Source organism: Nelusetta ayraudi, unplaced genomic scaffold, assembly GCF_046127955.1.
Source record: "Nelusetta ayraudi isolate G7.1 ecotype Tasmania unplaced genomic scaffold, CSIRO-AGI_Nayr_v1 ptg000007l, whole genome shotgun sequence".
NCBI lineage: Eukaryota > Metazoa > Chordata > Actinopteri > Tetraodontiformes > Monacanthidae > Nelusetta > Nelusetta ayraudi.
The window spans coordinates 4,495,316-4,510,000 of NW_027466057.1; the positions used below are offsets into that span (position 1 = coordinate 4,495,316).

Below are 14,685 nucleotides of genomic sequence, written 5' to 3' on the forward strand. Positions count from 1 at the left end.
TCATTAAATATTAATTACAAAAAGTAACAAAGATGACGTTGGTCCCTAAACTGACTGCGATATACGTTTTATTAAAAAAAAAAAAAAAAAAGAAATAAGCATATACAATACAAAATATCAAATACAAAAATACAAAAAAGTGAAATAAATGAAATATAAATCGTTTTTTTTTTTTGTTTTTTTTTTTTTTTACATTTAGTATTTTCTGTTTTCAGCTCTTGCATAGCTTGTGAATGATTGGTGGTGCTGATGAGGCACGAGTCAAATGAGTACTTCCGCACAGTGAAAACGCCGTGCACCCATAACGTTTGGGCAGCAGAGGGCGCCATCGGCGGTGGGCTCGCTGAGCTCTCCCCCTTAAAGCGGCAGTGCAGCACGGCAGACGGGAACAAATGGCGTCTCTCCAGTGCGGAGCAGCTGATTTCCTACCGCGCAGGGCAGCAGCAGCAGCAGCAGCAGCAGCAACGGCGGCGAGGTAAACACACAACGCCCCCGGATTTCTCCGCAACAACAGACTTCTCTCTTTTTTTTTTTGTTCCCTCCCCCCTTCTTCCTCTTCTTCGTGGACATCCCGTGCGGCGGTCTGACGGCTCGTGGACGTTGCGCACTTGCCAGTACTCGGCGGTAGACGAGCGGCTCCGGCGTACAAACAAATCCCCGCTGTCAAGCAAAACAGAGGGGTGAGTGTCAGCCGCAGCTCCCCGCCGTTCGCCTCCTTATCTCCGCCGCTTCTCTCTCTCTCTCCCCCCCCCCCTCCTCTCGCCTGTGGTGGCGGGTGCTGGTGGTTCGGCGCGGGAGGGGGGGGCGGCCTCCATCAAGACAAGCTGTGGTCGGAGGGGCTCGCAGGGTCAAATGTTTCCGCCTCGCAGTCGGAGAGGGCGGACGGCAAACACGAGCGTCGCCCCTTGTGAGGTATCAGCCTCCTCTTCCTCCACCGCCTGACCGTTTGGCCCAAGCCGACGTCTAATCCAATTCAGGAGATCATCCTCAAGACATTTCCTGGGGGGTGGGGGGGGTTGCTCCATCGCTTAAGACGGGCGTTATCGCACGCGGACAGGTAACGTTTCTTTCCGCCTTCCCCGCTTCTTTTTCTTTTCTCTCTCTCGCGCGCGCTCTCTCTCTCTTTCCGTTCGATATTCGGTAGAACGCAGTTGGAGCTGTTTTGCCAATGTGTTCTCTGTTCTGTTTTCATTTAGCCACCGCTGTCGCATTTGAATTCTTTGCCACACACACACACACACACACACACACACACACACACAATTTCCTCGTTGTGCTTCACCCCATCAGCAATTAGGACAGCTCACCGTCCACCGTCGTGGTTCTTGTGGGGCCTTTTTTTTCTGCACTCTTTGTTGGTTTACACTTGCGACCGACAGATGACAAAGCAGTCGCTGCAGGTAGCTGCTTTAGGATGACATCAGTTCGGTGTGTGTGTGTGTGTGTGTGTGTGTGTGTGTGTGTGTGTGTGTGTGTGTGTGTGTGTGTGTGTTCCTCAAGAGTTTCGACTATTTTTCCTCTTCCCTCCACCACAGTCCCATGGTGGTGTGGCTTGGCAGCGGTGTTGTTTTTTTTTTGCTCACACGGCCGCTGCGGAGAAGTGTCAACGATCATCTGAACTCCGAAAGCACAACAGACTGCCTGCTCTGAGAGCGGGACGGCCGCTTCCACTGAGCTGCGAAAGGTCACTGTCTGCCCTGCTATTTCCATTTTAAGCAGCAGGACCCCACTGGGTTACAGTCAGATTATAGGCCTAGCTTTGGAACTTGGCTGCGAGGCAGTCGCCGCTCTGGCTGCGAGGTGTCAGTGTCCTGACCTGCACATCTTTCATTATCATCACGATGAGTGTTGTTGTTGTTGTCGTCGTCGTCGTCGTCTGCCATTGCCATCTGTCAGTTTTCCACCCGGAGACAAGTCGCCAGTTGTTTTGCGAGGCCGGTGCGGGGCACCGACTGTGCTAAATTATCATGACTGATTTTTCTGTTGCCTTTGTGCTGTCTGTCAAGGACCACGTCGCTGTCTGCCCCCCCCCGCCCCCCGCACCCCCGTCGCGGTGCCCTTCGCTCTCAGTTCCGGCTGCGTGAATTATATTTAGCACGTCGCCGTGCGTCGATACACGTGAGTCCATCGCCGTCCGTGCCCCCCCGCCCCCCCCGCTTCATTCGTACCCATTTTCATTGCGCGCTATCGATTCCCTCCCCAGTGTCACGCTCCTCGCCATACTGCAGCGGCTACAGTACAGTACGACGCACACTGTTTTCATCTCTCTCTCTCTCTCTCTCGCTCTATTTTCTCCCTCCCTCTCATCACACATGAGACCACATTCGAGGGGAATGTTGTTCATTCCACAGGCAGGATTTCACAAGCGCCGTTGTTGTGACGTTCGTTTTTCCGCTCTGCTCCGGAGGAGCGCCATCCCCGCGGGTTTGGCGTGGGATAAATGCATCCAGGCCGCCGCAGCCGCAGCCGCCGCTCTCGCGGCCGCTGATTGGTTTTGCGAAACGGCCAGCGTCCCCACGGAGCCTCGGCGCATCCCTCGGAGTGACCGGTTAGCCCGTTTCCCGCGGGGGTTCTCCGCTTTATACCCAGTCAAAGCGCATTAGGTTGCTAAGTGTGAGGACCCCGTCTGCCGCTGCCCCGCTTTGACCTCGCATCTTCCCGACACCAGCTGCGACGTCGGGGTGATATCGAGACACCCCAGAGCACATCCACGTTGCTGCTCGTGCAGTGTGAACGAGTTCCTTATGGACAAACAAATGTGAGCCTTTGGGGAAAGAAAACTTGGCAGTTGTTGCCTTTTTTTTTTTTAAGAGTAAAATGGATTTCGTCTGTGATGCCCTCAGTAGACTCGGGGAGACTGGGATTTTTGTGTCGACCTGAAATCGTGGAAGAATTCCTATTGTTCTGACTTAATGTTTACCACCTTTTGTCTTTATCTCCTCTCGAGCTGCCTGACTTTGGCTTTGAGTCTGCGAGATGATACCAGAGCTCTGAGATGAGATAACTGTGGAAAAGGTCATTGTGACCGGGCCGATAACCCAACAGATCTCGCGACAAAGCGCCGCACACTGGCTTTGTCGTAGGCGGACCCATCTTTGGATGGGTGCTTTGAATGCAGCGCGGGCCGTCCGATCAGTTTGTGTGGGTTTTGGCCACAAATTCTCCAAGTCCACCACCGAATGTTTGAAATCAAGTCTCGTAAAGTGCGTTGAGACGCCCTTTTACAGTTCTATCCTGTAAATACGCCAGCGTTTGACCTGTGAGTCATTCTTATTGAAATCAGCTTTGGCAGTTTTTAAATAATTCCACGCAGTGGAAAGTCATGCGGTCGAAGCACACAAGACTCGCGAGACGTCAGCGGTTGGATAAGTGGCGTTTTCTTTTTTGGGGGGGAGTTTTTAATTAAAAAAAAAAAACCCACGCTGCCGTGTCAGACATCCATTACGTTTCGGCGGCGGCAAATTTGTTGCATCACGCCTTTATTCTTCCAACGCTCGCCCGTCTAGAGGAGTGATTTGGGCCCTAATCTGACTCCAGGGGCTGCAGGCTGCCTTTGTGCAGTCGGGGCCTGCCAGGGATTACGCAACATGCTGAAACGGCATTTAAGCGTGTTGCTGCTAGCGAGCGTGTGAGCGGGCGTTCAGTGGGAGATCGGAGCGGAGGAGTGGGGGGGAGCTGGTTTTCCAGGTGTTCCAGACTGTCAACACTGGAGCCACTTTAAATCTCAGACAGCCCGAGTGTCACGTCTCCGACTCGTCTCCTCTTGGCGCCGCCGCTCCTTCTGACAGCACGCGGAGCCGAGGCTCCTCCGTGATTAACACGCATTCAGCTGACTGACTGCTGGCCTTTTTAAATGTTGCATTCCAGGAATGCAGCGGCAGCAGCAGCAGCAGAAAAGAAAGCAGCGAGCACAGCTCAGTTTGGACGGCATGTCCAGATGTTTCCCCGACTCGACGCGGAGGGAAGGGGCGTGGCTTCATTGAGGCCAGCAGCCGCGGCCTAAAACCTCAGCGCTGAATCTGTGATGTTTGGCCTGCGTGTGATAAGTAACAACATTCCTTTGTTGAGAAGGGGGGAAGAAGTTCACTTGTACTTGTTTCACGTTGACAGTCTGAAAAGAAGTGGGCTGTGAAAAGCGCTACGTGCTCCTTTTCGCAACTGCAAGTGTCCCAGTAAAGCGAGAGAGGAAAAACACCTCCCGTGTTCGTCGAAGCGCCGCAGCTCACACCTCAGCTCAGGTGGGAGTGATTCAGCTCCTTGTGAGTGCTACACCTGTGACGGCTGCACGCCACCTACTCTTTAGACAAAACCCAGAATACTAGCGCAGCGTGTTCAGAAGTTGGGAAATCAGCAGGAAGTGGAAGTCAGTTCGTTGGTGTGTTGTTGGTCCTGGAACGTTGATCTCTCTGCGCCCGTGCTTTGCTGCTTTCACCCCCGGGGGGGAAGAAGCTGCCGAGTGGCTCGCTCGCTCGCTCGCTCGCGCAGTAACACAAAACCCTCGCGATTGTCTTCCACCCTCGTGGGAACCCGCAGCCCTAGCGAGGCCCCGCCCTAAACCAAACAACGCAGCGGTCCTACTGGTTTTCTGCGGCAGCGGTTAGATAACCAGACCGGTTCCGTGCCACCTCCCTGTGTCGTGCAGCAGCACCACGCAACCTTTCGGTGTTGTGGGTCAGTAGTTTCTTTTTTGTTTCTGGACTGATTGAAGGATTCAGCTCTCCGAACACGTTTCGTTCCTGCAGTGACGCTTCGCTGAGATTCCGACAGGCTCTCGCACCTGCCACCCCACCACCACCACCACCACCACCACCACCCTCATCCACCATTCCTGTGAAAATCCATTCAGAAATAGATGCGGACCAAAAAAAAAATCTGTCTATAAATGAAATGAAATAACTTCCGCGGGGAGGCGGCGGCGGCGGCAGCCGTGCAAATGTTCTGTTTTTATTTTTAGTGACGTAAAGCACAGCCGCCGCGTCGCCGGAGGGGCGGTTTAACTGCCGGGGCTGCTCGCAGAGGAATAATAGTGCGCTTGATTACATCCATGCATCATTTCCCCGTGAATTACTCCTGGTAACGGCTCCGCGAAATGAAACGCACACATTTTTTCGGGCCGCGGCTTTTCGAAAGCGACGAAAGGCTTCTTCTGATAAAAAGCAGCCCAAAATAAATAAATAAGCTGTGGTTGAGGGGGAAGCAATAAAGAGTGCAGTATCGGCCACTGGTGGTTCGAAGACGAGAGGAACCCACGTCGCTTGTCTTTCCTTGTCTTTGAGCCGTCTGAAGGCCTAATTTCCTCTGCGTGTCGACATCCAGCAACAGGACGTCGGCACATTTCCCAAGTTTTTTTTTTTTTTTTTTTTTTCCTTTCTCTGTGCTCCTCCCTCCTCCTATGTTTTTTTTCTTTTTTTTTTTTTATGAGGCAAAAAAAAAAGTGAGGGCCGCGGGACAGAAAGACAGACAGGATGTGCTATTGTGTGGACGTGGGAAGACTCTGCACCGTCGTGTCGGGACGGGCACCGCCTTCGCAACAAGAGGCAGCACGCGCACGCACGCACCACTGCAGGATCCTGCACGGCTCGGCCGCGGCGGCGGCGGCAGCGGCGGTGCTGACTCAACGCCGGGTCAGGGGAGGAAAAGAAAAGCACGCGCCTCACCACCCCGTCGATTAGGAGTGAGAGAGAGAGAGTGAGTGAGTGGCCTCTCTGTCGGAGTGACTCTCTCCTCTCGCGACCGTGAAAACTCAATTGTGCGGCGGAGTCGCTGCAGCCGTCGCACACACAAACGAGCCACTGTGTGCCCGTGTGTGTGTGTCTGTGTCTGTGTGTGTGTGTGTGTGTGTGTCTGTCGGCCGCATGCCGCTCCCCCCTAATTGCCGTTTTTGGCGAAAAGGGAAAAGCACAAAACGCAGTTGCGCCGCGTTGAACCGTTGCCACCGCGACATTGTTGGACGCTGTTGTGTGGTCAGAGACGGCATTGTGCGCACTTTTGTGGCCACGTGACTTCCGGGCCGAGCAGGTCGGGGGCAAAGCCTGACCTCTGACCTCTGACCCCTGACCGCCACGGGGCATTTTGCCTCCGCACAGCTGGCCGCTGCCGCCGCCGCCGCTCGCTGGGCGCTTCCCAATAAAAAACAAACTCGTGATGGAAACGCCGAAACTTTGACAAAGCTCTCAAATACCGCTGAAAGGTTTTGACGCTCTCGCGGGGTGTTTTTTTTTTTTCCCAGATGTGTCGGTATAGACGTATTTGGCAAAAGTGTCACGGGAGCACGGACGGGAGGAGGAGACGAGTCGCGGAAGAGAAAAATAGAACAAGCGTTCGTGACAGCAAACCGACATCGAAATGCAGGTCTATCGCCGAATGTCTCGCGCCTCCATCCTCCTCAGAGTGGAGTCTCGCGGGGACGAGATCTCGAGAGAATCACGGCTTTGGCGCGTTCAATTCAATTCAATTCAATTCGCATTTGACCTCGGGTCAGAATTTTCGAACCGTCGCTTTTATGTAGTAAAAAAAAGAGCTGTCGTGGAAACGCAGCTTCTGCTGGCCGTGATGTGGTGATGATCCCTGTAGACGAGCAGAAAAGAGCAGGTGCCCCCCCCCCCTCCCCCTGCCCCCACCACCACCACCACCACCCATTCATTCTGATGACAATGGCAAGCACTCAACCCACCAGAGCAGTTTCCTGCAGTTTTAAATTGGCCGTTTTAAAAATGTAGCGATCCTGCGGCGCCTTATTGTTGGTGAGAAGGGAAAGAATTCAAAATTCAACGCTAATTGTCATCCCTTAGGTGTTGAAGTGGCCGCGAGTTGTTTTTTTTTGTCACTTTGTCATAGCATTTAAACGCATCCCTTCTTTTCGGAGACTGCGACTACAAATAAATAATGCGATTCCTGTTGGGTTTCTTTTTTTGGGGGGGGGGGGTTCAGAGAGGGCGAAGGGGTGTCGATGTGTTCTTAGTGAAACTGTTAATGCACCATTTATGGCTCGCTGTGTCTCGCTGCAGCTTTTCACTGCACTCCCCCGCTTTGTTTGGCGCCGGCTTGAAATTCTCAAGGAATTCTAATGAGACTTTCCTCAAAGATGAAAATAAAAAAACAAGGCCAGCCTGGCACTTTTGCAAAAAAAAAACATAATTAAAAAAAAATATAATGATAATAACGCGACTACGAGCCAGCAGCGTCACCCACCCAAAATGGACTGGGCTTTGAAAAAGGGAAGGGCTTTGCCAGTTTGTGGTGCGTTTGATTGTGTTTGTTGGACGGTGGAACAAAAGGAGCTCTGAGTGGACAAATGCAGCGTTAATGGCAAACTGAAAAGAAGTCCCCGGGGTGTGCAAGGTGGAGGGGTCGTCAAAAGCATTTCTCCCGGCCGGCCGTGCACAAATGTCGAGTTCCTCGGTCGGGATTGGGTCGCGCGCAAACCCTCTGCAGTAGACTGAGGGGGGGGGAAATGAGTCTGGTTTGTCGCACCGGTGTCTTTGGAATATCTTGGAAATGATCCCCGTCGCGTCGTCGTCCAGTCCTGTCTGCGTATTCTGTCTGATGCCCTTTCAGTGCAGATTGGCAGTGTCACTCTGGACAACGAGTCCGCGTGGGGAAACGGCGACTCTTGTTTCGCAAACCGAATTAAATAAATTGGATGTTTTTGCCGCAGACATTCCAAGTGTTGCGAATGCCTCTGAGTGATTAGGGGTCGTTCCCAACGGGCTTATTTACCGTTGTGCTTCCAATGCTGACTTTTAACGATCATCGTAACGGGATGTTTTCCGCTTTTAATAGCTATTTTCGTTATATTGTCTCGCGTCTGCCAGCGTTGGCTACATCTACTGCCATTAGCAGTCTGCGTAGGAAACTGTCATGCGCATGCATTGTTTATACCCATTGATTTTTTTTTATTTTTTTTTAATATAAAGCAATTAAATGTTGTTTCTGTGTAATGTACATCGATCCCACTTGTTTTTATGGGCGCGCCTCCTCTGTGTTCTGCTGCTATGTGTTAGTCAAAGCTATGTGTTAGCGGCGGTAGCGTGAGTGCTGCGCTCTGCTGCAGGAACAAGCGTGCGTGCTAAACGCAGTGCGTGTTGCACAGTTGCGCTGGGTTTTTAATGAAGCCTCAAGGCGACTAAAGCAAAGCCTGACAAAATAATTACAAAAAAAAAAAAAAAAATGAAATCAGAGTACTTGGGGCACTCGCCTCCAACGTGACGGGGCAAATTCAGACGCAGGCTGAAACTCTCACTAAGTGGCCGCAAATGTGTTGATATTCATCAGGAAGTTCCACAGTTTCTCATTCACTCGTATTTCACTACTTCCTCTTTCTTTTTGCGTCACAGCTCACTCTCGTGGTTCCTTTCTGTTTCACTGGCGCGTCGCGCGACCGTGTGTTTTTCTTGCTAGCTGGCGTAAACACCCTCGGAATGTTATTTGAACAAGGATTTCTGTGGAGCCCGGTCCAGTTTCCTCCCTACTTGTCTATTGACACGATTAGGGCCTCTGGAAAGCTTCTTCATTGCCTCCATGAGAGGCAGTTCTCAGCAGCGCTGCTGATAATGATATGAAGTGATGGTGGTTGATGCAACAACGCTACTAAAGAGGAGTTCAGAAATGGGCTTTAATGGAGGCGGTGCTGTGTTAACATGGGAGGACGTCATTGAGTCATTGAGTTATCACGGTGTGTATCTCAAGTCATGGCGGACACTTCCAGCAAAACTTACGACAGCAAATTGGGGCCATAGCCACTTCTTATTCGATTGCACTGAAGTGACGGCCCAAAGCATTTCATCTGGTGGATTGCCTTCACTTTTGGAAGTGAAGGCAATCCACCCCCCCCCCCCCCCCCCCCCTCCTTTGTGGGGAGGACAAAAAAAAGTTTTATCTTGTTTTGTTTTTGGAGAAACGCTGCCCCCTGCTTGAGAGGAGGTTGTGCAGCTTCCGGATAGCAGCGAGTAGATATGAGAGCCGAGTGTGTTTGTCCCACATACACGGCCGTGACCAGCGGCTGACCCGAACTGCAGAAAAAAAAGTGGACTTTGACTCACTTGGTACCACACACACACACACACACACACACGCACGCACGCACGCAACACACACTATTCTTGATGCCAAAATACATCTGGGTGGTTGTGTAACTCCTGAGGGGGCGGATGGGGGGGGGGGGGGGGGGGGGGGGGACTAGGCCTGTTGGCACCCCCACTTCCCCACCCCCCCACCCCTCCCATCAGCTCCTCCACACAGCAAGGACAGATGGACAGCGCCCCCAACTGGCACTAAAGTGCGCAACCTCTCACGCTCTAAGCCAGGGGGTGTCAACCTCACTTTGGTTCACGGGCCACATAGAGGAAAATCTGTTCCCAAGCGGGCCGACCTGGTAAAACCATGGCATGGTAATAATGTAAAAATAACAACAACTTCCAGTCTTACTCCTGTTGCCAACTCCTCAGTGAGGAAAGTCGCTAGAAGTCGCAAAATGAAGTCATCGTCTGATTTGCATAACTGACAATTTGCTCTTGATCGCAACGCAATGACACCGGGAGAAGTTGCTGGAATTGTCGCTAGTCACTTTTGACAAAAAGAAAAAAGTCGCTGTGGGGAGAATAGCGACTTTTTGGGGGGGGGGAGTCGCCGAGTTGGCAACACTGCTCTGCAGCCGCTCTGTCTGATTCGACAGAGACAACATGAGTGGCTGTCTGTACTTGTGGCGGTTTGCTCAGCCCCCGTATTGAGTTTGTCTGCAAAGCAGAAACCATATTGCGACACCAAGTGGACACATTTAGAACAGCACTTTTTTGCAGTTTTTATATTTTGCCAAATCACCTCGCGGGCCGGAAAAAGAACAGTTTACAGCCCGCGGGCCCGCGGGCCGTATGTTTGACACCCCTGCTCTAAGCCCTGAGCTGTCTGCTGCCGCCGCCGCTGCTTCCTTGTTAACCTGAAGGGCGGCAGCGCTGAGCCTCCCCCCCCCAACCCCCCCCCCCCCGACCTCTGAGCTCTGCTCCACTTCCTCCCGTCGCACCGCCGGCCAATGGGCTCCACTCACCGGCGACCTACATTTCTGCTGGCGGTAAACATGCACCACATTTACACCAACAGGCTTGTTTTCTTTAATAGATCGGAACACCCCCCCTCCTCCTCCCCCCGCATTGATTTTTTTTTTTTTTTATTTTTTTTTTTTCAGCCCATATTAGCTGCGACCGGTGTTGGCACTCAGACGCACCACGTAAGCGCAAACAAATCACGCTTCATACGTGAAGCTATAATAATTCCAACAATTACCATCGGTTTTTTCTCTCTCTCCCCATTATTCAAAATAATTCAAAAAAATAAATGCCCCCCCGCCCCCCCATCCCCCACCTGCCACCAAAAAGCCTAAACTCTCATGTTGATGTCGGCTTCCCCGGGGAGACGATTTGCTCGAAGCCTTTGTCCCGCTGCAGAAAGACCTTTTTTTTCGTGCGCGCGCACGTGCACTTTACCGTCCTTGTACGTCTGTCTTGCCCGGCTCCGCTCGGGCCGCCTGTTCCGTCGCCCAACGGGAGCTCTCGCCGCAGCAACGTGACGAGAAGCAATCGTCCGGCGCAGGCGGTGCGCTGAGGGGCGAGAACGCATCGGCGCCGTCCCCTTCCTCCTTTGTCTTCACTTTGCCTCGACCTTAAACTTCTTGAGCGGCGCTCGAAACGGGCGAGAGACGCCAAGAAACGTCAAGCGAAGGCACCATTTAATTGGCCGTGAAGATGAGGGGCCGGCCCTGCGGAAACCGGGAGGAGGGGGGATGGGGGGGGTGGGGCGGCCAGCAGGACGGCCGAATGCTTCCTCAGACCCGCTTGCCGAGGGCAAATTTTGGATTTCATTTGTTTAATTTGAGTTTTTCCAAGTCAAATGGATTCAAATGTTTTTGCGTTTTTTCGGACGTAATTGCAGCCTCAAGTCCAAGAATAAGATGAAAGTCCACACAATTAATTTGCTGAAACTTTACATGGATTTGTGACTGCAATATTTTTGTTTTGCTAGTAGATTTTAATCCGACTCGACTACATTCCTCATTGGATTTGATGCAAATAAATTGAATTAAATTCTGTGCACTGGGCCTTGAGATTGGTGTGGAAGACTTCAGCTCTATAACACACTTGACACATTAGACATTGGTTATCAGAAAGCAATCAATGCTCTGGGTGGAAGTGTGAACAGATCTAAAGGTCCTGGCTCTCTTACAGTCGAGTTCTGTGATTCCGCCCAACAGGATCAAGGTTTGGATTTTTTTCCCCCTCCCGTCTCCCTTTGAGTCATCATTTAGTTCGTCTCAGCTCACCGCCTCATGACGCCCGCAGCTCCAGCCCAGTGCAGTGCAGTGCGTTTAGTCTCTCTCTCTCTCCAGAGGAGTCCAGATGACCTTTCCCTCTGAACCGCGTGAAAAATGACATTCCAGCTGAAAACTTTGATGATTATTTTTTTCCCTCCTCCCCCCTTACCTATACTATAGCATGTCTCTCCCCTTCTGACTCAGCTGGCCAATCCTTTAGAGATTTCAATTAAATTGTCCCGGCTGAGTTCTTCACTTAGTTTCCCTAATCTCCCTCTCTCTCTCTCTCTCTGTCTGTCTGTCTGTCCGTCTGTCCGTCGGTCTCTCTCTCTCTCTCTCTCTCTCTCTCTGTCTGTCTGTCTGTCCGTCGGTCTCTCTCTCTCCCTCTCTGTCTGTCTGTCTGTCTCCCTCTCTCTCTCCCTCTCTCTCTCTCTCTCTCTCCCCCTCTCTCTCCCTCTCCCTCTCCATGCAAGTGTAATTGGCTCACAGCGCTCGTGGTGCATCATCTAACCGAGCGCCGCCGTGCACATATTGAGCAAGCCCTTTCTTTGGTCTGTGTGTAGGATTTTGAGCGCCGCCCAGATCAGCGCAGCCTCTCGCTGGTCAGCCACAGGTGCGGCATGTGAAACGGAGCGTTATGCAATACTTTGATATCAGTGTGTTATATAATTAAAACGCAGCGCACAGCGTCCAGTTCACTGCAGTGTGCAGGACAGAGTGTGAATGAAGCGGTGTTGACTTAACTCGCCTAAATGCTCCACACTGTCACACATCTTGACGCAGCCACTTTCGATGAGATGGACTTTGGGATTGAGCTCTTTTCAGGTTGGTAAAATACGGAGAATTGTTTTCCATGATGTTTGGTGACGCAGTTCACGGCGGTGGCTTCTCCTGTTGTCCAACATCGGGTTTTTATTTATTTGAATATCGAATGGCATCGTTGGATGGCGAACCAATGCTTAGCTTGATGTTATGAAAAACGGCACTTCCGGGGTTGGCCAGCAGGAGGGAACGGCGGTGACGCAACCAGGAAATACACCAAAGGCTAGACCGTCCCGGGTGGCGACCGGGGAGGCGGCCTTTGGTCCGTCCTTCTAGGCTGGGTACTCGAAGAACGCTTCCTTCAGACGGAGGACACTCGGTCTGAAGGGTGCAGACCCTGAATTGAGACACAGCAGAGATCACTTTCCCCCCGCGTGGCGTCTCAGCTCTCGGCCCTCTTGTCCTCTCCTCAGGCCGCCCCGGCCGGTACCAAACACCTCCATTTGTCGTCCTTTGACCCGGCGTGTCGGTGTTTGCACAACCACCGCCGTGTCCGGCGGGGATGGAGTTGCGCACTCAATGTGCACGCACTGCTGCTGCTTAAATGTAGCGGGCAGTTCCCGTCAGTTCAGGGAGGTCACCGTAGGCTGGAGACGCTCGTCAATCTTATTCTCAATCGATTCTAGTCGTCAGAACTTTAGTCCGACTTTCTGTGTCTGTGGCTGCAATCTGTTCTCGTTGTCAGCAGCAAGTTTTTTTTTGTTTTTTTTTCAATGCTAATTTTGTCCATCCGCCCACTTCATTTTTTACCCAAACACAAAGTGCACACTTTCTCTCTCTCACACACACACACACACCTACATTAATCCATCCTCTGCGTCACCCAAATAGCGCAGCCACCCTCAGAAGCTCCCGCGTGAAAAGTTCAGCCGCCGCCTTAATGTAGCTCCTCTTCCCCGCTCGCCTCTCTCCGGGCGAGCGTGATGGACCGGCGCCAGGCAATTTGGAGTGAGTCACAAATGAGTCCAATATCACGTTTCGCCGCTCGCTCTGCAATTTTTTTGCGTCTCGGGTTTTTCTATTTACTGCGAGACGGCGGCGGAGAGATGCGGAGGAGGAGGGAGAATGGAGGCAGTCAGCTGCTTTTCTTCAGCAGCATCCAAATTTAAATCACTTTAGTTGAAAATGTGCAGTTTTTGGCTCGAAACGTTTCTCCATGCCGGCTCTATTTTTTATGCAGAAAACGTTACGTGTGACTCAGTGGTTCACCTCGCGGGTTAACTCACCCCCAGTTGAATCAGTGAGCGTCGGCCTGAGTCTCCGTTCTGCAGCTGCGCGGGGAGACCCGAGTGAGAACCGAGCCGCAGCACGAAGACGGCTTTGCACCGTAAACGGTTCTGCCTTGGGGTCCAGAGGGCCGTTTCTTGGCTACATGACAGGAACCAAGTGTTCTGAGGAGGCGCAAGATGCTTTTGCAAGGCCAGTTTCCACACGGTGTTGTTTCGCAGTTGTTTTTTTTTTTTCTTTCCTTTTTTCGTAATCAGTTGCGCTGCAACACGCAAGTGAAAAAAAAGGGAAACCAACGTGTTTATTGAGGCAACGGTTCTGTTCAGAAACCGACCCCGTCGGTCTTTTCTCCGTGTGTGTGTGTGTGTGTGTGTGTGTGTCTTCACCGCTGCTTCCTGCTCCGTCCTCGCCCACGTGTCTGTAAACGAGCAGCCGCGGGGTCACGAGGCTCCTTCTACCGGCCGTCCAACCCCTGTCCCGCCTCATCAGCTGCCTCTGCACGTTTTTTTTAGATTTTAGTTTTAGTTTTTTTTTTCCCCCCCTTAAACTCCTTTCTCCAGCTAGTTGCTAAGCAGCAGCAGCGGCTCTGGAAACCAGCGCGCGCAGGTTGAAGAGCCGGTCGTCATCGTCTCCTCTTCCTCCTCCTCCTCCTCTTCCTCCTCCTCCTCCTCCTCCTCCGTCTCTTCCAGCTCGCCGGCCGCCAAGATGACCACGGCGCGCTACCGTCCCACCTGGGAGCTGGCCGTGGACCCCCTGATATCGTGTAAGCTGTGCCTTGGAGAGTTCCCCCTGGAGCAGATGACCACCATCACACAGTGCCAATGTGTTTTCTGCACACTGGTGAGCCACACCGCAGTCGATACTGACTCGAGCCACCAAAGCCCGTGTTTGTTGAGGGAAGCGGTCGATGTTCGGTGCCGACTTCTGGGAAGTCTTTTCTATTTGTTTATTTATTTATTTTTAAGCTAGAGACCCAAAACACATCTTTCCTTTATCAAAAGCAAGCATAATATTTGGTAATAAAACATCAATCTTGTACGAAAAAAACATGAATTTAAATGGAAAAACCCTTGAAATTCTTGAAAGTAAAGTTTCTCTCGTCGTGATCTTGATTTTATTCCAACGAGAAGCTGAATCACCCACGTCAAAGCAGACAAACGCTCTACTTGTGCATCTTCCCTCCTCCAGTGCCTGAAGCAGTATGTGGAGCTCCTGATTAAAGAAGGCCTTGAAACTGCAATTAGCTGTCCGGACTCGGCCTGTCCCAAAAGAGGACACTTGCAGGAAAATGAGGTAAGGAGGCGGGAGGGGGTGGGGGGTAGTAGGAGAGGGAG

General features: G+C 51.9%; 1 protein-coding gene across 1 annotated transcript in view; it reads left to right on the forward strand.

The window, feature by feature from the left end:
* The first annotated feature begins 333 nt into the window (after positions 1–333).
* Positions 334–14,685, forward strand: part of rnf144aa (ring finger protein 144aa) — a 25,094-nt gene continuing 10,742 nt past the window's right edge. Inside the window, 4 exon segments of the mRNA XM_076018013.1 lie at positions 334–679; positions 937–1,057; positions 14,041–14,191; positions 14,540–14,644. Of these exon segments, the coding sequence (XP_075874128.1) occupies positions 14,057–14,191; positions 14,540–14,644 (240 nt within the window). The 5' untranslated portion in view covers positions 334–679; positions 937–1,057; positions 14,041–14,056.